The sequence below is a fragment of the Miniopterus schreibersii genome, assembly GCF_964146895.1.
Source record: "Miniopterus schreibersii genome assembly, chromosome: X".
In the NCBI taxonomy this organism is placed as follows: Eukaryota; Metazoa; Chordata; class Mammalia; order Chiroptera; family Miniopteridae; genus Miniopterus; species Miniopterus schreibersii.
Window position 1 is genome coordinate 106,308,013 of NC_138104.1, and position 23,569 is coordinate 106,331,581.

The 23,569-nt window shown below is 49.9% G+C and overlaps 1 protein-coding gene across 4 annotated transcripts; it reads right to left on the reverse strand.

Annotated features, from left to right (window-relative positions):
• Positions 1–23,123, reverse strand: LOC308551152 (granulocyte-macrophage colony-stimulating factor receptor subunit alpha-like). 4 transcript variants are annotated; one of them, XM_081125541.1, is made up of 13 exons: positions 22,987–23,123; positions 22,141–22,216; positions 16,267–16,368; positions 15,236–15,384; positions 13,995–14,118; positions 10,695–10,824; positions 10,401–10,570; positions 6,304–6,437; positions 4,776–4,805; positions 3,472–3,607; positions 2,134–2,230; positions 1,560–1,626; positions 1–800 (listed from the first exon to the last, which is right to left on the reverse strand). In XM_081125541.1, exons 3-13 carry the CDS (start codon positions 16,340–16,342, stop codon positions 705–707), a joined length of 1,209 nt encoding a protein of 402 aa, XP_080981667.1. In that variant the 5' UTR covers positions 16,343–16,368; positions 22,141–22,216; positions 22,987–23,123; the 3' UTR covers positions 1–704. The 4 variants fall into 4 exon arrangements, with proteins under 4 accessions (XP_080981667.1, XP_080981669.1, XP_080981668.1 ...); XM_081125543.1 differs by having other exon boundaries at positions 22,972–23,081; XM_081125542.1 differs by lacking the exon at positions 22,141–22,216 and having other exon boundaries at positions 22,983–23,081.
• Positions 23,124–23,569: the final 446 nt, after the last annotated feature.

A 23,569-nucleotide genomic window follows, 5' to 3' on the forward strand; every position in this document is an offset into this window, starting at 1 on the left:
GGGTGGGGAAGGGATCTTTATTCAGTGCAAAACAGCTCCACTGGGATACATCTGGGCTGTGAGGCAGCCCTGGGGCCCCTGCCCGGCTTTAAACTCACCTGGGGCCCCTGCCCGGCTTCAAACTCACCTGGGGAGACACAGCCTCCAGGTGGAAAGGAAAGGACGTTCCTGAGCCAGCAGGCAGGGGGCCCTATTGAGACCCAAGTCCCCGCCCCCGGTCCCGGATTGGTCCATCCTCATGCAAATGAGGGCTCCCAATCCTTGAAGTTGATTGGCCCCGAAGGCACTGTCCTGATTGGTCAGAATAGAGCGGCTCTGATTGGTCGCTGAAGATGCTGATGGGGGATATAATTGCTCAGCTCTGATTGGCCGGGGGAAGTCTCAGTGTCATTGATGGAAATAGGCCGCCAGGTGCTGGTCTGGGAGGGGCGGGCTTAGGTGGCAGGAACCCGGGGCAGGGGGGCAGTTGGGTGCTGGTTTCTCCCTGAAAGGTTGGGCTAGAGGCTCCTTGTGTAGAATTGGCAGCTTGGCTCTTTTGTTTGTTTGTTTTCTGTTTTTTTGGTGTTTATTTTTATAATTTGAGCTCAGTTAGTCATCAGGAGCCCTTCTTAGCAGGATTTTCTATTATTATTATTATTGTTTTTAGTCAAGGTTCACAGAAGTAAAAAAATAGAAAGCTCTGCCAATGCTCGAAACAATGCAATTCACACGCTGGCTGTGGACTCCCCGACCTCTCTTACTGCCAGGATCTCTTCGTGGTCACCTTTTGTGGTTGCTACAGTAAATTTCTCCCAGATGATCTGGGGAGGGAGAAAGAAAGGAGGGTGTCAGGTTTTGCAGGAGCCCGGTGAGCTGGTGGCGGGGATTGTAGATAGAAACCCCACACGGGTCTACAGGGGGGACCTTGTAGCCGACCCATGAGCTGGACCGCCTGTGCGGAGGGCTTGTGAACGGGAGATGGGATGTAGGATGCTGCAGGTGCAAAGGTCCTGGGGCAGGAGGGAGCTTGGAGAGGAAAACAGGGGAAGGGGCTCATGCTGGTGACATGAGGTAGATAGGACCCTGGAGATCCCTGGGAACCAGGGGCCAGGGAGGGGGCCAGGGCATGGGCTCATGGTAATGACCAGATAGATATCCAGGTCAGTGATGGAGTGAGCAAGCCGTGAACTGGTGGCTGAAGACAATGGAGAGCCCACTGTGGGGTGGCCACGGGACAGAGCTTGAACCACCAGCAAGAAAAAGGCATGGTCGCTGCCCCGGGGAGAGTGGCCCTTGAGGAGGGCCCTCCATGGGGTGTCCGGAGTGGAGGTCCCCCTGTTCTGAGTCATACTTCACCCCCTCCTGGCCTTTCCTCCAGGCGATCAAGCCAGACTCCTTCCTATGTGTGTGTCTTTAATCTCCCCAGACTCGGCTCCTAGAGAAGACCTAACTCCTGACCCCAGGACAAGGCCACCGAGCTGGACACGGCCACATCCTGTAGCCCCCTCCTTGACGAGACATGGACGTAGGAGGTGACAGGACATTTGCTGCAGAGGCCCTGGGCCCCTCCCCATACGAACCTCGTCGTCAGTTGTATGGTTATTGCTCAATTTATCTTTGATTCTTGGAATTGGTGTCCCAACAAACCTGGTGAAACCAAAAAAAAAAAAAAAAAAAAGTGATGAATGAACGCAGAGGGTGGAGATGCTCCTGGTGGCCAATGGGGACGGCTGTCCTACCCTCTTACCACCACCCTGAGAAGCATCCGGAACCATCTCCCCAGGACAATGTCATTTAAACGTCAGAAAAAGATACGCTCAACTCGCAGGAAACAGAAAATAGGAGATGCTATTGCAATACAGAGTGGCGACCCCGAGGGTCTTTTCTGATTTTTTGCTAATCTTTGCCTGAGGATATTTTTTCCATTGCTTTTCAGAGAGAGTGGAAGGGAAGAGGGGGGGAGAGAGGGAGAGAGAGAGAAACATTGATGTGAGAGACACATCGATGAGTTGCCTCCTACAGGGCCCCCGACTGGGACCGGGGATCAAACCTGCAGCCCAGGTTCTTGCCCATGACCGGGAATCGAACCCGTGACCCTTTGGTGTGCAGGCTGATGTTCTAAACACTGAGCCACACCAGCTGGGCTGGGGTTACCTTTTAAAAACGAAGCTGAGGACCAGGACGCAGAAGAGGGTGCCCAGGATCACCAGGACATAGATAGGCACATTGCTGGGGCCCCATTCTCCGGATCCTGGGGACAGAAAGGGACACACCAGGGGGTGAACAAGCAACATGGGGCCACCTCTTTCCCTGGCTAGTCAAAGAACAAACACCCAGAGCTGGAGGGCAATAATCTAAAGGAAAGAACGCAATCCTGAAACCTTTGCAAAACACATGCTCAAACATGGGACAAAAAGACCCTGTGTGCGCGAGTCCCCCAAACATATAAATTCTGAGAATGTTGCAAACAAAGACCGATGACCCAGCTTAAAAATGGACACAAGCCCTGGCCAGTGTGGCTCAGTGATTGCGCGTCGACCTATGAACAAAGAGGTCGCCGGTTCGATTCCCGGTCAGGGCACAGGCCTGGTTTGTGGGCTCGATCCCCAGTAGGGGGCGTGCAAGAGGCAGCCGATCAATGACTCTCATCACTGATGTTTCTCTCTCCCTCCCCCTCTAAGAATCAATAAACTTGTCTTTTAAAAATATTGCTGACTATATATTCCATATAAATTCTACTCTGGTGGTTATAAAAGTCACGGACCGTGGATCAGAAAAATAAAAAATAAAAATCAACGTTTGCTGAACACTGAAAACCTTTGAAACTTTCCAGGGAGCGGTGGAGCGGAAACTTCTTAAGTACCAGATTGGCGTTAGGTCCAAACCGCTTAATTCTTGCCAAGTAATGAAAGCCGGAGGCAGGAAGCCAGGCCCATCTGTTGTTAATTTATTTCCTGGAACAGCTCGCTCCTCACGAGGAGGAAACAGACCCCATTTAGATGCTGCCTTTCAGGGGCCGAGGCTGGTGACTGTCTGATGTGACCAGGAGTGGTTATTTCCTGCTGGGGTGTGGACATTAGGAGGGCTCTTGTGCGTCCCTTCCTCAGGAGGGCTCCGGCCTGTGAGCCTTTATTAAGTGCCAGGGAGATTTTTTTTTTCATTTATTTTATTTTATTTTTTTAGGGAGTGGAAGGGAGAGAGAGAGAGAGACACATCGATGTGAGAGAGAGACATTGATTAATTGCCTCCCGCACGTATCCTGATAGAGGCCGGGGATGGAGCCTGAAACTCAGGTACGTGCCCTTGTCGGGGAATCACAACCATGACCCTTCAGTCTGCAGGCCGACGCTCTCACCACTGAGCCAAACCAGCTAGGGCGCCCCGGGAGATCTCGCACAGGGATTCCTCCAGCTCCCGAGCCTCCTGGAATGGCTCTGAGATGAAGTCAGGGCGCCGGCCATCTCTAATGAGACTCCCAGGAGGGATACATACCAAACTCAGCCGGATGGCTCCAGGCACCCCACAGAAGGATCCTGTAGTCCGCGGCCCGTATCTGCACAGTGTGTCTGGCTCTGGGCTGAGGGCTCAGAAAGTTGTATTTATTTCCCGAAGTACCAAACACCTCAACCTTCGGAGAGGGAAGAAAGTTAGAGAGAGAGGTCCCCTGCGTTGAGCAAAGAAGGGGTTGCGGAGATGCGTGAAAGTTGTCGAATGAAAAGGAAGATTCTGCCACCAAAATGAAACCATTTCATCACGGCACTGTCTAGAAATACATGCTTTTGCCCTGGCGGGTGTGGCTCAGGTGGTCGAGCATTGTCCCGCGAGCCAAAAGGTCACCGGTTCGATTCCCCATCAGGGCTCGAGCCCTGGTTGTGGCCTTGACCCCCAGTAGGGGGCGCGCAGGAGGCAGCCAATCAATGGTTCTCTCTCATCCCTCTCTCTCTCTCTCTCTCTAAAAAAAAAAAAAAAATTAAATAAATAAAAATATATTTTAAAAAAATACGTGCTTTCCAAAATTCACATAGGTCTTCACCCCCTGAAGACTTCCGAGGAGAGCTTGAGTGAATCATTACAATGAGTGATTCATCCATTCACCAAAAAACCTCCCCTTGCGGCTTCTAGGATCGTAAATATAGATGCAGAATTTTTTTTCCCACCGGCTAAAGCGATATGAACAACCCAGAGATTAGATAAGGTCCCGGGGTGGGGGGGGCATACTAAACATCGAGTTCAAGTTCCTCGCAAGATGGTCCTGAGGTCAGAGTGGCAGTGAGACTCAATGTCACCAAGATGTGCCTTGGAGATCGACCTGTAGATGAGTTCAGATGGAAGAGGTACTCTCCTTAGCACTCAAAGGAATGTTTTCTTTCTCTCCTTTTTTTTCAATGTTTTTATTGATTTCAGAGAGAGAGAGAGAGAAACATCAGTGATGAGAGAGAAACACCCTCGGCTGCCTCCAGCACACGCCCCCTACTGGGGGGCAAGTCTGCAACTCGGGCACCTGCCTTGACCAGGAATCGAACTGGGGATCTCTTGGTTCATGGGTCAACGCTCAACCAGTGAGCCACACCAGCCGGGAGGGAGGGACATCTTCTCGACCAACGTGGATGGAGGCGGAATAGGAAGTGAAGATCAGCGGGATGTTGTAAGTACTTTGAACAATTGGGACAGGACACGTGAGCCACCGAGATGAGACCCCACCCAGAGGGGCCATTGGAAGGTCCCTACTTTAGTGACTAGACGGTAACTCTGATGAAGCTCCAAGGGGGATGTTGGGGGTCAGAGGGTCAACTCACCAGTTGATTGTCACCGTGTTCCATACTGTTCTAGAGAAACAAAAGAACAGATTAAGTTAATTTTTCTCCATTTCAAAGTTTTTGCTGAAGTTTTGTCCATTCTACCCTTTGGGGAGTGTCCGGGGAACCAAAAGAGCCGAGCAAAGGGCTAAATGTCTGTCCATTGCTGCCCTGGAGGTGACCACATAGAGAGGGATGGAACTGGTCCAAAGGACTAACCATGTATTCTTCTGGGACCTGAGCAGGAGTTGGAACCTCATTAAAATCCCGGTGGATGCCCTGGCTGGTGTAGCTCAGTGGCTGAGTGATGGCCCATGAACCAGGAGGTTTGATTCCCAGTCAGGGCATGTGCATGGGTTGTGGGCTCAATCCCCAGAAGGGGGCATGCAGGAGACAGCCGATCCATGACTCTCTCTTGTTATTGATGTTTCTGTCTCTCTCCCTCTCTCTCTCCCTTCTTCTCTCTGAAATCAATAAAAACATATTGTAAAACATAATACAGGTGGGCAGTGGTGAGAGACCTCCTGCTCATCTACACTGAGTCCAGGTGGACCTGGAGCAGAGGTTCCTCTTTGTCTACACTGAGTCCAGGTGGACCTGGAGCTGAGGTTCCTCTTTGTCTACACTGAATCCAGGTGGACATGAAGCATAGGTTCCTCTTTGTCTACACTGAATCCAGGTGGACTTGGAGCAGAGGTTCCTCTTTGTCTACACTGAATCCAGGTAGACATGAAGCATAGGTTCCTCTTTGTCTACACTGAATCCAGGTGGACATGAAGCAGAGGTTCTTCTTTGTCTACACTGAATCCAGGTGGACATGAAGCAGAGGTTCCTCTTTGTCTACACTGAATCCAGGTGGACATGAAGCAGAGGTTCTTCTTTGTCTACACTGAATCCAGGTGGACATGAAGCAGAGGTTCCTCTTTGTCTACACTGAATCCAGGTGGACATGAAGCAGAGGTTCCTTCTTGTCTACACTGAGTCCAGGTGGACCTGGAGCAGAGGTTCCTCTTTGTCTACACTGAGTCCAGGTGGACATGGAGCAGAGGTTCCTCTTTGTCTACACTGAGTCCAGGTGCACCTGGAGCAGAGGTTCCTCCTTGTCTACACTGAGTCCAGGTGGACATGGAGCAGAGATTCCTCTTTGTCTATACTGAGTCCAGGTGGACCTGGAGCAGAGGTTCCTCTTTGTCTACACTGAATCCAGGTGGACATGAAGCAGAGGTTCCTTCTTGTCTACACTGGGGCCAGGTGGACATATAACTATTGGCTCTCTTGATTCTGTTTCTGAATCTCCAACTTCACCTCGAAGACTTTCATGGATGCTTTGTTTTGTGTCTGTCTCTTTGAAGCTGCTGGCACGGTGGTCCTCAGGTCAAGGACACCTCTCCTTACCACCGCTCCACCCTGCACTCATTACAGTTGCATCACCCACCCTCTCCTGTGACCCTGGCCCTCACACTGAGTCCTGGGGTCACCATCAAGCTCTCTGAGGCCCAGCGCCCTGCATGGAGCAGTGCTTGCTCACCTGTCTGTGGATGTCCAGCTGGTACTGGAACTCCGAGTTGGGCAGTCTCAGGCGTGTCCTCGGCTTTTCCCACTGGATGAGGCAGTGGGATCTGTTGCAGTGGACGGTGATATTTCTGGGTGGGTTGTATATTTCTGTAAGGAGAATCCAGGATGCACCCCTGAGCCAGAGTGCTTTCTCCTTGCCATGGAGGCGAGACCTCAGAGGGGAGACTCTGGGGGTGAGACCTTAGAGGTGAGACTCCAGAGGTGAGACCCTGGAGGTGATGACCCTGGAGGTGAAACCCTGGAGGTGAAGACCCTGGAGGTGAGTCCCAAGAAGTGAGAACCAGGGGGCGAGACCATGGAGGTGAGATCCTGGAGGTGAAGACCCAAGACGTGAAGATCTTGTAAGTGAGACCCCAGAAGTGAAGACCTGGGAGGTGAGTCCCAAGAAATGAGACCCAGGGGGCGAGACCATGGAAGTGAGATCCCCAAGGAGAAGACCCTAGAGGTGATGACCCTGGAGGTGAGATCCTGGAGGTGAAGACACTAGATGTGAAGATCTTGGAAGTGAGACCCCAGAGGTGAAGACCTGGAGGTGAGACCCTTTCTGCCAGACTTTCATTGACGGTCACTTCCTACAGGTCCCAAGGGGACAATGATTGACGGGCTGAGGCGTGCTGAGCACAGGAAGTTTGGGTTCCAGGAGGCCCAGGGAGGGAGGCAGTGATGCATTTGGAGGCCTGAAGACACGCTCATGAGATGCCTATAAGCTTTAGAGGCCTGGGGCAAACTATGGGATCAGGAGGGGTTGGCTTTGTAAGAGAAGTTACTGTGAGGCATATGGAAGGGTCCCCAAGAGGCCAGCTTGGGACAGGGTGCTGGGAAAAAGACAAAACTCAAAAACCAAACAAACAATGCCCACCAATTCCCAGTGGCCCAGGGTGGGTGGGGGGAACGACAGCTATCTTGGAAAGTTCTGGGTTCTAAAAAGAGGGAGGCGTCATCTCTGTAGGCTCAGTATGTGGACACAGGACCGTCGGCAGGCTGTGGGGTGCCCCGAAGTGAGGGGCATGGGGGAAACAGGGTCCACATGGGGACAGCAAAGGCATAGTTTCCAACTGGGGCAGCAGATGCACGTCTGAAAAGACCAACCAGCGTGCTCCAACAAGAAATGGAGGTTCAATCAATCGTGCCCCTACAGCGGTTCCAGCAATAAACACGATAGGAGCCCTGTATCTGATTCCCTTTATTTTTATTTTTTATTTTAATATGTTTTTATTGATTTCAGAGGGAGAGAGAGAGAAACATCAATGATGAGAGAGTCATTGATGGGCTGCCTCTTGCTCGCCCCCTACTGGGGATCGAGCCCCAAACCTGGGCATGTGCCCTGACCCCGAATCGAACCTGTGACCTCCTGGTTCATAGGTTGACCCTCAACCACTGAGCCACAACGGCCAGGCCTGATTCTATCTTTTAAAAACAATTTTCAATTACAGTGGACATACAATCTTATATTAGTTTCAGGTGTGATTAGACATTTCTATAACTTATGAAGTGACCCCCACCCCTCCGTAAATCTAGTCCCGGAACAGGAACAGACTCGTAGGCACAGAGAACAGACTGATGGTTGCCAGATGGGGAAGGGGGGTTGGGAGGGATGAAGGAAAGAGGGGAAGGGATTGAGGAATACAAATCGGTACCTGTCTGGCTCCACGTTTAAACTGACGTTCATTCCATTTGAAACACAGAGACTTGACTTGTGATTGGAACCTTTTAAGGTTATGTTTGGACAACCTGGCCAAGGGAGGCTCCTCTTGGGACGATAGACGACCCCCCTGGGGTCCACATCTGTATTGGACAGACCTGATCCCATAGAACCCAACAGGTGCTGTCCCTGGAAGCCTGCATTTCCAAGCTCAGAGGAAAGAAAGCACCGGTCTCCCCGAATCCCCACATCCCCCCCAGCCCAGAAGCTCCATGAACCCGATCTTTTTAAATTTTTATTAAGGCTTGATTGCATTGATGCATCTGATTAAATCAGGGGTCATAGATGCCCTGGCCAGTGTGGCTCAGTGGGTCGGGCCTGGTCCTTTGCACTGAAAGGTTGCAGGTTTGATTCCCCATCGGGGCACATGCCCAGGTTGCAGGCTTGCTCCCCAGTAGGGGGCGCACAAGAGGCAGTTCATCAATGTTACGCTCTCCCATCAATGTTTCCCTCTCTCTCTCTCTCTCTCTCTCTCTCTCTCTCTCTCTTTATAAAGAAATCAAGCCTGGTCTACGTGGCTCAGTGGTTAAGCATCGTCCATGCACCAAGAGGTCACCGGTTCGATTCCCCATCAGGGCACATGCCCAGGTTGCAGGCTCAATCCCCAGCAGGGGGCGTGCAAGAGGCAACCCATGGATGTTTCTCTCTCATCAATGTTTCTCTCTCTCGCTCCCTCTCCCTTCCTGTCTCTCTCTAAAAAAAAAAAAAAAAAAAGAAAACCACCAAAAAAACAATAAAAACATATTTTAAAAATTCAATAAAAAATCTTTAAAAAATATTAGTGGTCATTGGTGATTGAATTCATTCACCAGCCCCTCCCCCTCCCTTGAATCACGTGTGGGGTGTTTTTGGGTTTTTTTTGGGTTTTTTTGCCCCCCATCTTTGGGACTTTCCAAAAGTCACTTCCTCCACATAAAAAAAGAAACCATTTTCACTCTTCTTACAGGAAATTCCTAGAGTTTTAGGAGCTCAGTGCCAAGTACTTGATTGCTTAGCCTAGATCCCAATAATACAGGATTATACTTTCAATTAACGGTTGGATTTCTTGGCTTAAGTAAAAACATCAGAAACATGGAAAAAGGCGACAGGGATTCTTTTGAAAGAAGGACCCAGGGAGATGTTTTTCCTACAGCGAGGAGCAGCCTGACCCTGCAGGAAATGCAGCTAGAAAGAGGCGGGCTTAGCAAGCACACCTGCCACCTGCCCAGGTGCAAACAGCAGAAGGTGCCCGGACAGGTGAGCCCGGAGGCGTCGAACCCCAGGGGGTTAAGGGGAGAACTGGCATTTAACCAATTTTCCTATGAAACCCGTCTCCCTATTTTCCCTGTGACTATCCAACTCACCTGCCCGCTCTGGGACTTGGTGAGAGGGGCCACGGGACTTGAAAATTATTAAGGGTTATCCTACAGAGCGGCTGGGCAGATTCTGAACGCACGTCTGGGCCCAACCAGGGAGGGCAGAGCAAGCAGGCGGGGGACCCCTGCAGCTCACTTGCAGGATCTAGTCTAGAATCTGCTGTGCTTGCTTTTCCAGGGCGTCTGTCTCTCTCGTTTGGGGAGACGTGTCACTGCACCCCTCCCCAAATAAGGGGAGAGATAGTGGGCCTGCTCCCACATGGAGCATGAAGGGGCCAGCATAGCCCATTTCCTACCCACCCTTTTTTACTGAAGGTGCTTGGAGGGAGATTGCTGTCGATTGCAGGCAAAATCCCTGTGTGTCTGGGGTGTGTCCTGCCAGGGCCTGGGGCTGTAAGGGCACCCGGAGGACCTCTGCTACCTCAATAGGCCACCGGTCATACGTCACTGTGTTCAATTCAGAATAAAAGCAGAGGGGAGGCCCTTTCCTTGCAATCCGTCCTGAGTATATGGCCATATCGTTCTAGAGAATCAAAAAAACAAACACAGAGGAAGCATCCATCGTCTTGGCAGGCCCTAAAATAAGTAGCTTCTATTATTACATGTAACCCTACTTGGGGACAGGGTCTTTGTAGACGGGATGAACGGAAGGCTCTGAGATGAGGTCGTCTGGATTGGGGGGGGGCCCGACACCCAAGGACAGGGTCCTTATAAGAGACAGAAGCAGAGACACGGACACAGAGGAGAAGCCACGTGGAGACGGAGGCAGAGACGGGAGGGAGGCGGCCACCAGCCCGGGGACGTCTGGAGTTTCAGAAGCTGGAAGAGGCAGGAAAGACCCTCCCCTGGAGCCTCTGGAGGGAACTCAGACCTGGGAGACCGTGACCTCAGACTCCTGAGGTCATTTTAAGCCCCCAGGAAACGTACGCTGATTTCAACACAAATGGTGTTTGATTTACAAGCTGTGGTTCAATCCCAGGCCCTCGTTCTTACCTATTTTCTTTAACATCAAAAGCTTATCAAAGAACTGGATGTCTGCTTTCTGACTGGTACCGTTCACCACGATGTAAATGTGAGAAAACAATTCTGAGGCGCCTTCTAGGTGACATCCCACGTGGGTCCCCGCGTCTTTTACGTAACGGGGACAGTGTCTTTCCCTTCTCCTGTAAGATTCCAAAGGGTGTTCGGACAACCATCAGGGCTTTTTTTTTTTTTCTTTTTTTTTTTTCCCCCTCTTTCTTTCTTCACCGCGTTTCTCATGGTTGACTGCATGGGGTCAACACTTACTTTAAGTCTTGGATATACAAAAAATATTGGACGTCGTCAGGGGCTGCCGGACCCTTGGCCCAAGTGCAGTTCATGAAATCCACGTTGTAGATGAAACAGGAGACGTTTTGTGCCCCTGTGTCCTTGCCACCTGGGGAGAGACCAAAAAATAATAATAATAATTTACACCTGAAGGTCAAAAGGGGGTGGACCAGATGGCTTCGTGATTTGAATGTCCATCAAGTCAATCATCAAAGAAGCCGTCGTACTAATCCTTCTTAAACTCAATGCAATAGAAAACAGAATGCAATAGAAAAAAACCCCCACATGTTCATTGTAATAAAGGCAGAAAAACCATGTGATGAAATTCAACTTCCATTCATGATGAAAAAAAACAGCACGTAAAATACTCAACAAAATAGGTACAGAAGAAACTTGACCTCAACCCGATAAAAATCAAATATGAAACGGTCATAGCTAACATCGTACTCAACGGAGGAAAACGGAAACAATCCCTTCTCAGACCCTGTGCAAGGCAGAGGTGCCCACGATGGCCACCTCTATTTAACTGGGTTCTGGAAGTTTGAGCAATTAGGTAAGAAAAAAAAATAAAGGAAAGAATACAAATCAGAGAGGAAGAACGTAAACATATCAGTGTTTGCACATGGTGTGATCATAGGTGTAGAAAACCCTAAAGACTAGATAAACAAGCAAAAGACACTGAGGCCTGACTGGTGTGGCTCAGAGGTTGATCCAGGAGGTTCGATTCCCGGTCAGGGCACCTGCCTGGGTTCTGGGCTCGATTCCCAGCAGGGTATGTGCAGGAGGCAGCCGATCAATGACTCTCATCATCAATGCTTCTATTTCTCTCTCTCACCCCCTTCCTCTCTCTGAGATCAATAAAGATATATATAGTTTTTAAAAAAGACCTAATAAATTCAGTCAAGTTGCAGGATACCAGATCAGCGTACAGAAATCAGCGGCGTTTCTACACACGGATAACGACCGATCCAAAAAAGAAGTGAAGAAAAAAATTCACTCACCATAGCAACAACAACAAAAATAAAGTGCCTCGGAAAACACTATATTACAAAACGCTGTTGAAGGAAATGAGAGAACACACAGGAAAATGGAAAGACATCCCATGTTCATGGATTGAAATATTTAATTTTGTGATAATGTTCATACTACTCAGTATAGATTGTACATAGATCAATACAATCCCTATCAAAATCCCAATGGCATTCAGTAGAGAAATAGGAAAAAAAATACCCTAAAATGTATAGAGAACTACAAAAATCTCCACACATCCAATGAAATATTGAGAAAGAAGAACAAAGCCGGAGGCGCCCCGGTTTCTGATCTCAAAATAGATTACAAAGCCACAGGAATCAAAACAGTATGGTACGAGCATAAAAATAGGCATGTATCCCGGGCTGGCGTGGCTCAGTGGTTAGAGCAGCAGCCCACAGACCGAAAGGTTCTCGGGTTTGATTTCTGGTCAAGGGCCCACACCTGGGTTGAAGGTTTCTTCCCTGGCCCCGGTTGGGGTGCGTGCGGGAGGCAACCCATCGATGTGTCTCTCTTACAACGATATTTCTCTCTCCCTTCCCCTCTCTTTAAGTAAGAACAACAAAAACGAACCCCCAAACCCCACAAAAAGAGAGACAGCTGGGATGGCACCAACCTAAAAGGCTCCTCCTGCACAGCAAAGAAAACAATCCCCCTAGTGAAAGGCAACCTGTGGAATGGGAGAAAATATTTGTGCACTATAAAAACTTCAGCCAGAGAAAACAAAGCAGAAAACACCCAAATCATCTGATTACAAAAATGGGTAAAGGGCCTGAATAGGCATTTTTTCAAAGAAGACATAGAGATGTCGAAAAAGGTACAAGAAAAAAATGGTGCTGAACATCACTCCTCACCAGGGAAATGCGAATAAAAACTACAATCGGATCTGACATCTGTTCGAATGACTTATAAAAAAGACAAGAGAGCCCGGCCAGTGTTGCTCAGTGGTTGAGCGTCCACCTGTGAACCAGGAGGTCTCAGTTCACTCCCCAGTCAGGACGCACGTCCAGGTTGCAGCCTTGATCGCCAGTAGGGGGCGTGCAAGAGGCAGCCGATCGATGATTCTCTCTCATCATTAATGTTTCTATCTCTCCCTCTCCCTTCCTCTCTCTCTAAAAATCAATAAAAACATATATATATATATATAAAAAGAGACAAGAGATAAGGAGTGTGGGTGAAGATGTGGAGAAAAGGGAACTCTCTGTGCACGGTTGGTGGAAGTGTAAATTCATCCTGTCACTATGTAGAACCAAGCAGTTCCTCAAACTCTTCAAAATAGAACTCCAGGATGATTGAGCAATCTCGCTTCTGAGTATTTATTTAAAGAAAACGAAATCTGCATCTTAAAGGGTTATTGCACGACCCATGTTCATTGGGGAGTCTTCTACCATCGCCGAGAAATGAAAACAAATTCATTGTCCGTTGATAGATGAATGGATAAGAAATGTGGTACCTATGGACAATGGAATATTATTCAGCCATGAAAAAAAAAAAAAAAAAAAAGAAATCCTGCCATTTGGGACAACATGGATGGATTTGGAAGGTAAAATAATCAGACAGAGAGAAGACAAATACTGTATCATCTCACATATATAAAATGTAAAAGAGTTAAACTCACAGAAATACAGAGTAGAATGGTGAGATGGGGAGGGAGGGGAAAATGGGAAGATATTGGTCAAAACGAGCAAAGGTTACCCCTGGCCTGTGTGCTCAGTGGTTAGAGCCCCGGCCCGTGCACCACGGAGTCTTGGGTTTGAATCTCAGTCAAGGGCACGGACCTGGGTTACAGGTTCGATCCCCGGCCCTGGTAGGAGACCATGAAGGAGGCAACCAATTGACGTGTCGCCCTCCCATCGATGCTTCTCTTTCAACAAACAAACAAACAAACAAAAACAATGGAACAAATATCTTCAAGTGAGGATTGACAGCAACAACCAAAGGCACAGAGGTTCAGTTTTGCAAGAATGAATACGTTCCGGAGATTTAATGGGAAGATCTAGTTAATAATAAATGTATTTTTCACTTGAAATTTGCTGAGACAGTAGGTCTCAAATAACTAAGACAAAGAAAATGGTAACCATGGGACATGCTAACAGCTTGATTGTGGAAATCATGTCACAGTGCATACGTGTGCACCCTAAATATAAACAATTCCTATGTTTCAATTATATCTCAATAATGCTGAAAAAAAGGGGGGGTCTACTTTGATGCTCGTAGGGTGGAGAGGGGTCACTGTGATATTTTTCATACCTGGGTTAGAGTAGAACACTTTTTCTGTAATCTGTCTTTGGCTGATATTTACTGTGACCATGAACTCGATTCCCTCGTGGAGAATAGCATCCTGAAAGGTGCAATGACATTCTTTCTCCTTGAGCTAAAGAGATCCAATTAACCAATGAATTAGGAGGACGTCCTCTGTCTTCTCATCATGATGTTGCTAGCTCCTAGCTCAGCTCCCGGACATCATGAAGTCATCTGCCTTCCTGCACGAAATCCCCCCCCCCCCGCCCCCACGTACCTTCCTCTGGGTGGAAGCCCATATGCCACCTTGCAGGCGGGACCTCAGCTTGATAACCCAGAGCAGCGTTTAGAAGGTCACAGAACAGAGCTCATGTCACCAGGGATCTTGTTAAGATGCAGATTTTATTTCAGCACGTCCCAGGTGGGACCTGAGACTCTGCATTTCTAACATGCTCTCGAGCGATGCTGTTGGGGCCCAATTTGAGCAGTGAGATCCCACACCCCCTTAAACGTCATGGAGCTCAACGCACCCTCTTTTACGATATTGCGTTTTCTTGTCCTATCTCATAGTCCACAGGCTTTCCACAGGCTTCCTGTTTACATTGTATCCAAGTCAGTTTGCTACTTTGTTTTTCATTGAACACTCAGGGTTAATGCTATTTCTTTCTCAGGATTACGTCTGGACCATCTTTGATGGATCAAACCAAACAAAAGGAGGGCAGGGAAGCCAGTTTCTCTAAGCAACTGGGAGTCACAGAATAAACCACTTTTCTCTCTTCGCCACTGTTGTTGGGGAAGTTTGTTCCCATTGAAATTCTGGGAGCATTTGAGCAGCCACTTGGAATCTACATCTACTGCTCTGGGTCACCCATCTTTCCAATGAGCCTCACTTCCCCTTCCTCAGGTGGCTAAGCGTCCTGAGGGTGCCACCTCCCCTCCCCTTGGTTCCCTCTGCTAGGTCTGACCTCATGGAAGCTCTGAGCTGGGGCTCCTTTCCTATGAGCATGGCCGCTGCAGTCTCTTTAATTTTAGGATCAGATATTTTTCCAGGGAGTTCCTCAGTCACCCAGGGAATCAGGCCACTGGACACCTGTTGGACATGAGCTAACACTACCCTGGTGCAGCTAGAACCCTGGTTCCTCATTGTGTCCCGAATCATGTATTTCTCATTCACACCTGTTGTTGCCTGGTTTCTAAGCTGAGGAGATCTGCCTAAAGGATCTGAATAGAGTATATAAAATCCATCTTACCTTCTTTATAACTTCTCCACTTTCATTGCTAATCATCACACATTGGATGGAGGTGGTGTTTTCTCTGCAGTCCCAAGTCAAGTTCCTTCTCCAGGGATCGAACTTTATGTTTAGACTGGGACTGGGGATAGGTTCCGTGGTTGGAAGATCTGAAAGATGTGGCCACCAGATCCCGAAATCACTGTTTTTGTCCTCACTTCCCACAACCTACACATCTCGGGTGTTCGAAACTTAGGCCAGGGCTGGGACTTGCTGTTCCCCTTCCCCTGTCCTCAGGCCAACCTGGGTCTTGATCCAGGTCTCACCATTTGCTGATGGTTTTTAGGTTAAACCATGGTGGTCCCTTGAACCTCACTTTTATCACTTGTAGAGCACTGGCGGGGGGGGGGTCAGTCACATGGGAGGTCCATAATATACATTAGGAACAAGCTCTGACCAGTGTTGCTCAGTGGTTAGGGCATCAGCCCACTCACCAAAAGGTCTCAGGTTTGATTCCTGGTCAAGGGCATGTATCTGGGTTGCAGGTTTGATCCTTGGCCCAGTTGGGTGCATGCAGGAGGCAACCAATTGGTGTCTCTCTCACATCAATGTTTCTATCATCTATCTATCATCTATCTATATCTATCTATCTATCATCTATCTATCTATCTATCTATCTATCTATCTATCTATCTATCATCTATCTATCTATCTATCTATCATCTATCATCATCTATCTATCATCTATCTATCTATCTATCTATCTATCTATCTATCTATCTATCTATCTATCTATCTATCTATCATCTATCTATCTAATCTATCTATCATCTATCTATCTATATCTCCCCTTCCCGTCCCTCCCTCCCTTCCGCTCTGTGTAAAAAACAATGCAAAAAATATCCTGGTGTGAAGGTTAATGAAATTATATATATATTCACACACACATTAGGGACGAAATGAAATTGTACCCACAGATTGAGACATGTTCCCAGATGCCGGTCACCTAAGTGCAAGTGGCAGAGGGGAGTCAAGCACGTTTGCACACTTACCCTGGTGCTCCGGGGTCAGGAGGAATGCTGAGTCAAGCAGCACCATGACCAGGATGGATTTCACCAGGGGACCCATGGGACTGCCTGAGGGACAGGGAAATGCTGGGTGGAGAGAGAGAGTCACACTTTGAGGAAAGAAAGCAGTATTAGGACAATGACATTAACAAGGTCATCTGAGACAAATCCCCACATGTCAACATCCTTAACTTCATCCCATCAGCAAAGCCCCTTGGCCATGCATGGGGGAGCGACTGTTTCATGACGTGGCCACCGTCTGTCCTCCGAGCTGGACCTGAGTCAGAATGCAAGTTGCTTCCTTCAAACCCCCCTTAGAGTCTGTCTGATCGTAATTGATGTTCATTCTTGTAACAGGGGGGAATGGTAGCTGACTCCACCACTCCTTTGACATTCTTTCTGTAAATGCTGACTCTGACTCATACGTAGCTTGTAGATAAACAGCGTGTTTGTATAAGAATCCTAGGAACTAACTTTAGAAGATGCAGACTCTGATCTCCAGTCATCTCAATTCTGGCAGGTTTGCTGACCTTCAACGTAGAACCAGAATGGACCAGTTTTGAACTTCTTATCGGAAAGGAATCTGCTGACCTGCACGTAGAGAACTTTTCAACCCCCCTCCGCTTGACATTTGTTCTGCTTTCCCCTCTCTCTCCTCATAAAAACCTCTACCTGCACAGAGGTGGGGAGATGGGCTTTGCAACAAGAGCCCCCCATCTTCTCAGGTTGCCAGCACTTGAATAAACCACTTTCCTGTGGCTATTCCCCAATGACCGTTTATAATTCTTTGGTGCCTGCAAAGAGTCACGGGGTCTCATCTTACAGCCACCCAAAACTTATGCTTTTTGTAAGTTTCCCTTAATAAACTCGATCGATTAGCAGACTGCAGTGGCCTGTCTCTCTTCATTTTCAGAGGTAGAGCTTGTGTCTGGGGCTTCTCCCTGGGTGTGTATGTACAAACGCTATGTAAGGCAATGTCTCCAAAGGTTTTGGGGATTAGGTTTTGGGGATTGGATTTGGGATAACATTATCCAGCCCCCCACAGGTACCAGACCCATTCCCCCAGGGCTTGGAGCAGTGTCAAGGATGGGTGCCCTCTTATAGGAACATGCTGCCTGAGGGATGGAGACGGTGAACAGCCGAGGTGTGGCCAGGCTGCTGGACCGAGAATTGGCTGTGGCTACACACAGCACACATCCGGGGCCCATCTTTCTCTCTGTGCCTGAGTCTAGGAATAGAGCCCGGGGATACCCGACCATCTCCCAGGGTAAGGTTTCATTTCTCTAAATTCACCTCCTACTCTTGAGCCAGCCTGACTGAAAATCCAGGGCCCACCCACCCACTGGCTTCTGCTTTCAACTTCCTGAAACAGGATGTCTCCCATACAGTATGGATGGGGACTTCCCAGCACCCTGTGACACCCTCACACCCACTTTGAATCAAGCGTAACTGCCTAGAGGTCCAGATGAGCCGTGAAGTCATGGCCCATGCACACTGTCACCTTAAGATGCTTTCTTAAATCCTCACCTGAGGATATGTTTATTGATTTTTTTTTTAATTTTTTTTTTAGAGAGAGGAAAGGGCAGAGAGAGAGAGAAACATTGATGTGAGAGAGGAACATCCATTGGCTGCCTCCTCAACATGCCCCAACTGTGCATCGAACCTGCAACCTGGGCGTGTGCCATGACCGGGAATCGAACCCACCGCCTTTTGCTGTACAGGCTGATGCTCCAACTGAGCCACACAGGCCAGGCCTTCAGATGCTTTCTGATGAAATCACCACCACTTTGCTTAGTTTCTCGTGGCTCCCAATCTCTGTTCATAATCAGAGTGGATTTGGGGACCAGAACAATAAAAACGATGTATCAGAGGCCCATTAGGATAGTACTATATCTTTTTAAATTTGAGTTTTGCAACAATTAAATAGCGTCAGGAGAGAGAGAGTGGGGGGGGGGCGAAGAAAATAAAAGGGGTTCGTACATGAAAAGACACAGAGGAAACTTAAATGCATATTTCTCGGAGGAAAAACCAATCTGAAAAGGCCACGGACTCTGATTCCAACCCTAGGATATTGTGGAAATGGCAAAATTATGGTGTCAGTGGAAAAAAAAATCACTGGCTGCCAGGGGTCGGGGGGAGAGAGGGGTGAATAGATGGAGCACAGGGACGTTTTGGGGGCAGTGAAACTGCTCTAATGGTGGCTATGTGTCCTTGTGCATTTGTCCGAACCCACAGAACGTACCCCACCAAGATGAACCCTAATGTCTACTGTGGACTTTAGTTAATAATGATGTGTCCATACTGGCTCATGAACGATCCCAGAGTCACCGCAGCGATTCGAGATGCTAAAATTGGAAACTGCGTACAGGGGACCTGGGTGTCCCTCTGGCGTCCCACTCCGTTTATCCGCGATGAGACACGTTGGACGGACGGGAATTTAAATGACAAAACTAACTAACTAAAAAACAGAAACAGACTCATAGATACAGAGAACAGACTGATGGTCTCCGGATGGGAAAGGGGTTGGGGGGCTGGGTAAAAAAGGGAAGGGAGCCCCGGCCAGTGTGGCTCAGTTGGCTGAGCTTCGTCCCATGAACTGAAAGGTTGTGGGTTCGATTCCCGGGTCAGGGCACATGCCCGTGTTGCGGGCTCGATCCCCGGTTCGGGGCTTGCAGGAGGCAGCTGATCAATGACTCTCTCATCAGTGATGTTTCTATCGCTCTCTCCCTTCCTCTCTCTGAAATCAATAAAGATATATTTTTTTAAAAAAATTAATACAGCCCGGCCGGGCGTAGCTCAGCGGTTGAGCGCCGACCTAGGATCCAGGCGATCAGGGTTCGATTCCCGGTCAGGGCACATGCCCAGGTTGTGGGCTCGATCAATGACTCTCGCATCATTGATGTTTCTGTCTCTCTCTCTCCCTCTCCTTTCCTCTCTCTGAAATCAATAAAAAGATATATTTAAAAAAAAAAATTAATACAAAAAACTTAAAAAAATAAATAAAGTCTATTAAAAATGTTATAAAGCCAGGCCGGGCGTGGCTCAGCGGTTGAGCGTTGACCTAGGATCCAGGAGATCGGGGTTCGATTCCCGGTCAGGGCACAGGCCCGGGTTGCGGGTTCGATCCCCAGTCCGAGGCCTGCACGAGGCAGCTGATCAATGACTCTCATCACTGATGTTTCTATCACTCCCTCTCCTTTCCTCTCTCTGAAATCAATAAAATATATTTAAAAAACAAAACAAAACCATTTATATATTTAAAAAGTGTTATAAAATCTGCACGTTCAAAGGCAAAGCTCTCTGTTCAGTCCACAGGCCCCGTTTAGGTGGCGTCTTCGGGCCCACGGCCGTTTACGTCCCTGATGCTATTTCTGGCTGGTTGATGCTCTTGTTCCTGGAGCTGTGACGTGAGGCCTGGTTTTACATCCTACGTATTTCCACCCTCCCGCCCCGCTCGGTTCCTCTGGGCTCAGCCCTCCTCTCTCTCCGCGGCACCGAAGACTTCAGCCTTTTAGCCACGTTTCCTATTTTTTTTTTTTTTTGAGGCTCCTCTATCTCCTTTACTGCCCACGATCCCTGTTTTCTGTAATTCCTTTGGGTAGCTGGACTCTGTGGGTCTAAACAGGGTCTGGGGGATTAGTTTTCTAGGGCCTGTTGTTGCAAATGACCGCAAATAATTTCCTTCCTTCCTTCCTTCCTTCCTTCCTTCCTTCCTTCCTTCCTTCCTTCCTTCCTTCCTTCCTTCCTTCCTTCCTTCCTCCTTCCTTTCCAGTCCCGTCCAGCGTCTGCCCTTCAGGGTCCCAGCCATCACGCCCCCCACCCCTGCCCCTCACCAGGGGGGTTCCTCTGCCCTCTCTGGAGCCCCCCTGTCCACCTACCAGACCCAGCACCCCGCTGAAGGCTGCCCCACAGAGCCCGGTCCTCGTTCTAAGTGGGGTCCCCTCCTGGCTGACAGCCCTTTGCCTGCGTCGCCTGGGTGACATCGATGCCTATAGGCGACTCCCAAGCTCCCATGGCCTGCATCTCAAGCACCTGCTCCCGTGGGTCCCACCCGGGCCCACCAGCCCCAGGCCACCCATCCCTCTGCCCCCCCCGAGCTGTCTCTTCTCAGGCATCCCCTGAACCTCTGCAATATTAAATATTAACAGAGCACCATTTGTTCCATGTTTAAACACCCCCCGTTTCCCCACGGACCTGCCTCCCTTCCCACCAGCTCCTCTAGACTCTGACGCCGTTGCTGGCCCTGGGCTTTGACCGCTTTCTGCTTGGTGCAGGTGGACAACGGGGACATGCCCACCCGGCTCCCCAACTCAGGTGTGTGCACCCGGGGGGCACCGCCCAGCCTCCGACCCCTGCTCGCAACCTCCCTGAGCTCGCCCCCTCGCACAGTTCAAACCAAAGGGGAAATTAAAGCCACACATCCCACGCGTTCCAGCATCTTCGCGTCCCAGGGAGCTGGTGCTTGCTCGATGGGGAAGCAAGCACCCGTTTCTGCGTCTTCGGGCAGCTAGGCCCACCCCACCCAGCCTTCCTCCAGGCCTTGGCAGGGGTCTCTGCTCCGGGGACGCTCGGGGATGATGCCCCTTTGCGAATCTCGCCTTTCTCGGGCCCAGATTTCCACATGTGCCGTTTGTACAAATGCCCCTTGGAGCTGAGGTGCCCTTGGTCAGGTTGGGGAGGACCAGGGAGGGGGGCCCTGTGCTGGGACATCTCAGGCCTCTTGGGCTGTAGCCCCACATCCCTCATGTTTCTTTCATCCCTGTCAAGTTCCTGGGCCCTTGTTTTCCTTTCTCAGAGGCCGCCACAGCCACCTCAGCCTCGGGGACGGCCGTGGGCGTCCGTGGATATGCGTCCACTCCAATAAAAGCAACACCCCCTCCCAATGACTTCACTGAAATTACATGCTTCGGGCAGTTCCCCATTTGCTGCTCCTAAACCAGACTTCTGACCGTGATTAGGCAACGCTGTAAACTTCTCCAAACTTGACTTAAAAATAAAAAAAAAGAAAAAAAAAAGAAAAAACAAACACCCCCCCCCCCCCCGCCAAGTGATCAAATACCCCAAACGAATCTGGACGAGGGGTTTCCCTTTTTAAATCAACGGTTCATGATAACGTAGGGCTCTTGGGCAAGGATTGGGGTACCCTGGCCCTCACCTGGAGCATTCAGACATAAATTCAGAAATAAACGGCATTCTGATCGAATGGAGCCCCCAGATGTGCCACCTCTGGGCACCTGTCACCCTGTCCCTTGTCTTTCCTTACACCCCCCCCCCCCTTTTTGCTTTAATTGTCTCCCAAGGATATATATATATTTTTTCATTGCTTTTCAGAAACGGTGCAAGGGGAACACAGGGAGAAACGTGGATGGGAGAGAGACGCATCGATTGGGTGCCTCCTGCATGCACCCCGACCTGGGCCGGAGACAGAGCCTGAAACCGAGGTCGGCGCCCTTGGCCAGAATCGAACCCGGGGACCCTTCGGTCCACCTGCTGACGCTCTAACCACGGAGCCAAACCTGCTAGGGCTCCTCGTATCCCTTTTAGAGGCACATCCAGGCATCTCATTGATTTATTTGTAATTTTGCCTTGTTTGTTTTTGTGTTTTTTTTTAATTGAGGCAAAATCTATGTTGCATGAACTATCCCCTTTCAAAGTGCACAACTCAGACCCTGGCCGGGTGGCTCGGTTGGTGACACCATCGGCTGAATATGCCAAGGTCGCGGGTTCTATTTCTGGCCAGGGCACATGCCATCATCAAGCCAGGACGCGTCAATAAGTGGAAGGACAAATCTAGGTCTCTCTCTCTCTCACTTTCTCTCTCGCTGTGAAAAATCAGTAAGTAAATTTAAAATAACACACCAAGACGTCAGCGGCGCCGGGCACACACGCAAGGTCCAACCATCACCTCGGTCTCCTTCCGGAGCAGTTTCTTCCCCTAAAAGGAGATCGAGTCCCCATGAGCGACCGTCATTCCCTGGACCCAGCCCCTGACGACCGCCTGCCGTCTGTCCCTGGTAGGTTTTCCCGTCCTGGGAATGTCACAGAAATGAATTACATCTGCCCTATGGGTATTTCAGAAGCTCCCACAGGAAGGCCCTGGGAGGCGGCTTCAACGCAGGCTCCGAGTCGAATCCAGGCCCGAGCCGAATCCCTCTGCGGGGACCCTCGGACGACCTCGGACGTCCAGCTCCCGGCTGTCTACAGGGTGCTCTCAGACAACACACCGAATAAAATGCCGCGGTCCATCCCCGGTGACCAATCTAACCCCGTCTGGCCACCAGCTCTGCTGAGTCACCGGGGACTTTGCGATAAAGGCGATGCCAGCAAAGTGTCTACCTGAGCTGCAGGGACCACTGTTTCCCTCCGTGGATCACACACCGCTTCCCGATTTGTCCCAGCCTCTGTGGGCATCTCCAATCCTCCCCGGGGAAGCCGGCGAGCTCCCCCTGCACCCTGGCGAATCCCTGCAGCCGACGCCTTAAAATGCAGCAACCACATGCTGGTAGAGTCCCTGCCCGTTTACCTTTTCCAAATGGGCCTCCTTCATGCACCGACCGACCCTCCCTCCCGTTTCCCACCCTGAGGTCCCCAGGGACCTCGAGTCTGACCCAGCAACAGAAGCAGAAAAATATACAGCATATTCGAGGTCTGCAGAATAGGGGACCCGCTCACCCTAATGCCCCCGACTACCTGCCATGGACCTGCCTTGGTTCACTGTGTCTCCCGATGCGTCCACATCGGACCGTCCTCTCGAGCGGCTCCTCGGGGGCTGCTCCCCAGTGAACGCTGGCTACATTCAGGAAATGTGAACCCAAGGGTTTTGTGTCTCCCTACAAACCTCCCCTTTCCTGTCCTGCTTCCTCCTTTCGTACGTGGGACCTGTGCTCTGTGCAGAAGCAGAAAGGGCTGGGCAAGGCAAGCCCTCAGAACGTGCGCCGGGAGCCCACAGAATGGACGTGTACCCACGGGAGGCAGGAGGAAAGGTGGCCGGAGGGGAAACGTGGTCTCCGTGGCTCCCTGTTCCTGAAAGAGCCGCCTGCTTTCGGGCACCGGGAGACACAGAACGTTGTCTTCTCACGGTCTGCTCAAAGCGGGCACCGTGGGGGATCTTCATGTCTTCAATGGTGCAAACACCTCCCTCACCCATGACTTTCAGCATCGGCAGAGAAATGGACCTGCCCGTAGAGCTCACAGGCTTACAAAGGATGCTCCGACCAGGCTTGGCGATGGCTCGTAGCATCTCACTGCCCACCTTCCACATCTCTATAGAGAACATTCTTTTCCTGTG

Bases quoted from the DNA above. Each gene is read 5' to 3' on its own strand.
- LOC308551152 (XM_081125540.1), bottom strand. The intron at 15,385-16,266 runs GTAAGTGTGCAA...CACATCTTTCAG, and splicing joins CCTGACCCCGGAGCACCAGG to ATCTTCCAACCACGGAACCT. The intron at 1,627-2,133 runs GTAACCCCAGCC...TGGTTTCACCAG, and splicing joins CTCAGCTTCGTTTTTAAAAG to GTTTGTTGGGACACCAATTC.